The following is a 4358-nucleotide window of genomic DNA, read 5'->3' on the forward strand; positions in this document are numbered from 1 at the left end:
CAACTGTTGCTCTCACTGGAGACTACTGGACATCGCTGGGTCACCATCATCACCTCAGAGTTACAGCATTATATTGATGAACAGTAGAGCTGCATTCACATGCTCGGACTGTCATGAAAACAGAAGACAGACTGGAACCCGCTGTGGCTGGAACTGGGGCCCGCTGCGGCTCGGAGATGGCGGCTGGAACTGGAGGTTGCTGCTGCTCGGAGACGGCGGCGGCTGGAACTGGAGGTTGCTGCTGCTCGGAGACGGCGGCGGCTGGAACTGGAGCCAGCTGCTGCTCGGAGACAGCGGCGGCAAGAACTGGAGGTCGCTGCTGCTCGGATAGCTGGGTCCAGGGATAGCTGCGGTGGATGCCGGGTCCGGGGATAGCTGCGGCGCTGAGGCGGCGATGGCTGGGTCCGGGGATAGCTGCGGCGCTGAGGCGGCGATGGCCGGGTCCGGGGATAGCTGCGGCGCTGAGGCGGCGGTGGCCGGGTCCGGGGATAGCTGCGGCACTGACGTGGCAGGAACAGGAACTCGTTGAGGCGGTTGCTCGATATGGAGTCGGGCGGACCACTGACCGGACACGGGGAGCTGGAGTCATCTGTGGCCCCGCGGAGGCAGCGGCCGGAACTGGAACCCGCTGCGGCTCGACGGCGGCAGCGGCCAGAACCCGCTGCAGCTGGAACTGGAGCCCACTACGGCTTGGCGGAGACAGGGGCTCGCTGCGGCCCAGCTGGAACGGGAGTCTGACCTTTCCTCTGCTTCCTATGAGGGTTGAAAGGGATGTCCATCGGGTCACGGTTCACCTTCTGGACACTCCGAGGACCTCCCAAGGCCAGGCGGGTCCCCGCAAACTGTTCATGCCACTCAGGGGAAAAACGCTCAAAATGTTGGTCCGCTGAGTCCAACAAGTCACAATTTGCCTTCTGGACACTCCGAGGCCCTCCAAAGGTCAGGCGGGTTCCCATAAACTGTTCATACCACTCAGGGAGACGGCACTCCAAACGGTGGTCTGCTGAGTCCATCTTGGGCCAGATCATGTCACGGGGCATGATGGAGAACTCAAACGCAGACCAGACCAGAAGTAGAGTGAAGCGGGAATTTAATGAATACTTAAATCAGAACAGGAAACTTACAGGAACACAGGGAATTCACAGTTTGCTGAGAACGACAGTTGGTCATCCAGGGTCACACCCAGGTTCCTCACAGTCCGAGTTGGCGTCACCACGGTATCATCAATGGTGATGGACAGGTCTTGGTGTGGGCAACCCTTCCCTGGGAGGAACAGTAGCTCGGTTTTGTCCAGGTTGAGCTTCAGGTGGTGTGTCGTCATCCTCTTCGATGTCAGCCAAGCACGCAGCGATGCGTACGTCCACTTGAGTGTCACCGGGGGGAAATGACAAGACCAGCTGGGTTTCATCGGCATAACACTGGTAAGAGAAGTCATGCGAGCGAATAACAGAACCCAGAGATGTGTAGAGCGAGAAGAGAAGGGGACCCAGGACTGAACCTAGTGGAACCCCCGTAGTCAGCATGCGTGGTTCCGATACGGCTCCCCTCCATGTCACCTGGTAGGATCGACCTGTCTGGTAGGATGCAAACAGGGAGAGTGCAGAGACTGAGACGCCCATCCCCTCGAGGGTGGAGAGGACGATCTGGTGGTTCAAAGGCCGCAGACAGATCCAGGAGAATCAGGACAGAGGAGAGTTCGCTCTCGCGGCATGAAGCGACTTCGTCACACGTTACAACTTCTACATCGTCACCACTGAGGGAAGAGTAGTTCTACATCGTCACCACGGAGAGAAGAGTAGTTCTACATCGTCACCACGGAGAGAAGATTACTTCATCTTGTAATGGTCATTTTTTACATAGTATATATTTCTACTTACTTAGTATATATTTCTACTCAGTATATTGTATTCATGCATAAGTAATTTTGCTCTGAACTTTACCGTATCTGTTGTGTAAAAGAAGAATTCTCCCTCTCTGCTCCTAAAGATAACTGTGTTGTATGAGAATGTTCCAGCATCAGGAGCCAACAGAGGTCGGTGAAGTGGCCCTTCAGAAGGAAACTCCTTCCTTCTGCCTCTACTTACCTCCAGACAAAATTAAGAGAGAGAGGCCCGATCCCTGTCCTGATCGTCTTCACTGGGATCCGATCCAGATGGACCTGTTGAGTCCAAATAACTACAAATTCTCATTTGGTGAGTCGCTGAAATTTTGAAAATGAATCGTGTTCGTGAAATTGACATATATGATAGCAATGAATTAGGAAACAAAAGTTGTCTCTTATTACTCACATTAGGTTTTTTTATTTTGTGGGTTTATTGGGGATGTTGGTTAAACTCGTATCCTGCCGTTTTTCTGAGCAGAAGCGATTGGGTTACTGGAAAATAAGGGTGAGTGTTTGACAGTCACGTTGAATACACTAAAGGTTTAATATCTTGGGGGTAGACGTTAAACACTGAAGTCCTTGGACCTAAGAGACTACGAGTCCGTAAGGATAAATGTTGTCTTGGAGGACTGGAATACAAGGATGAGTGTTTAGTGTTGCAGACCTTAGAGGGAGGTACGCTAAGCATTGTAGTCCTTTGACCTAAGCTGGAAAACAGGGGTGAGCGTTTGGTGTCTGCCTTCGAGGTTGAAGATCTTTGGGTTAGACTTTAAGCGCTGGAGTCCCTTGACCTTAAAGACTACGAGTCCGTAAGGATAAAGGTTGTCTAGTGGAAGGCTTAGACTGGGAGTCTAGAGCAACGGCTTTTATTCAGATTGTGCCAGAAACAAATCTAGAAACTCATGGTGACGACTGTTTAAAGAGAAAGAAAGAGAAAGAAACGTGTTAGCCCCATATAAGAGAGAGAGGTTTAGTGGAATATGGGGGCGATGGACCAAATGTCATGTTCATGAAAGGAAAATATGGGAGAGTGAGCTGCCAACATCCCAACGAATGGGTAAACAAAGGTTTATTCAGTCTCCATCTGACAGAGAAATTTGGGAGAAAGATATGAATGATGAATGATGCCACGGTCTTACCTCCGATAATAAAATACATGTGGGACAAAGATAATCAGACGGCCAAACAATTGGAAGAACGGATAAAATTGGGGTTCCCTGAAAAAGGCAACTTTAGCCTACGACAAAAATCAGATAAACTCAAACGGTGTCTGGAGCAGAGAGGACAAGGCAAAGCAGAGACACATGAAGTAATTAATATCCAAGAGGTAAAGAAAGAAACAGGTGTATTTGAATAAGACATATACAACTGATACAAAAGGAAAATACACCGCTGAACTTTTTTGTTTTTTATCTGAGGGACATGGTCGAGTGGATCCTGATCTGGACTCTGCAACGCCGCTGCCGTACGCTCTCCAGGCAACATTACAGCCAAAACCCACCGCTCAACACTCCGAGGATGAAGGAGACGAACGAGACTCATCAAAATCTACAGGCATAAAACTACAGCCCTGTCAAGGAACACTCATGAGAGTATGAATCTGGATTATCTGGAAGAGTACTTCTACATGAGTTATATACACCAGTTTATTAGTTGTGAACAAGAAGAGAACAGGAGAAAATAAAGAGGAAAACATTTTCTTTATTCTAACCCAGGTGAAGAGGAGGACCTCCTCCTGGCTCCGATTGGCTGGAGGACAGGAAGTTGTTGTTGCGAGTGGAAAAGCAGGAAGTACTACATGAACATGTCGTCATAGCCAGGGGGGGGCATGTGGTCCGGATCCGGCCTAAAAAACAACACAACATCGTCATATTTTAGTTCACTGACGCAAGACATTTTTTGCACAGTTTTACTGCCTGTTTAAAAGCACACTGAATTAAATAAAATATTAAAAAAAGAAGTGTTATATATATCCTGACCTCGATGTCAAGACATTTATTTATATTTATAAAAGAATACTGTTACTTCGGCTTGAAGTAATAATGGGAACAGTAGAATCAAACTGAAGTAGAAGTGAGAGAAAAGGACAAATAATAATATGGTATAATAATGGTATTAAAATATAATGAATCAGCTTGTGTGTTTCTGCTGTCTCTGCTCGGAGTATTGGATTTGTTCACAGAAACACAAACAGAGACGTCTTCCCTCGAGTTAAACCTTCATCGTGTTCATCAGTTATCACCGATCATCTGAGATGATCAGCTTCACAGCTCTGAACCAGGACCTCCACAAGCTGGTGGAAGATCAGCTTGTGGAGGCTGCAGATCCCTCAATGTCACATACATATTTAATATCTCTGTGTCTGAGTAGAGTCGTCGGATGGGACTGACTGAGTGTGTGTGTGTGTGTGTGTGTGTGTGTGTGAGTGTGTGTAAGAGAGCGTGTGTGTGTGTGTGTGTGTGTGTGTGTGTGTGTG

General features: G+C 48.4%; 1 protein-coding gene across 1 annotated transcript in view; it reads right to left on the minus strand.

Moving 5' to 3' along the window:
* Positions 1–2320: 2320 nt before the first annotated feature.
* Positions 2321–4358, minus strand: part of psmf1 (proteasome inhibitor subunit 1) — a gene marked incomplete at its 5' end in the record, with an annotated part of 4047 nt that continues 2009 nt past the window's right edge. The window contains one exon of the mRNA XM_031840718.1: positions 2321–3728. Within this exon, the coding sequence (XP_031696578.1) occupies positions 3677–3728 (52 nt within the window). The remainder of the gene's footprint in view (positions 3729–4358) is intronic.

The sequence above is a fragment of the Anarrhichthys ocellatus genome, unplaced genomic scaffold, assembly GCF_004355925.1.
Source record: "Anarrhichthys ocellatus isolate YVR2014 unplaced genomic scaffold, GSC_Weel_1.0 scaffold3191, whole genome shotgun sequence".
NCBI classification, from domain to species: Eukaryota; Metazoa; Chordata; class Actinopteri; order Perciformes; family Anarhichadidae; genus Anarrhichthys; species Anarrhichthys ocellatus.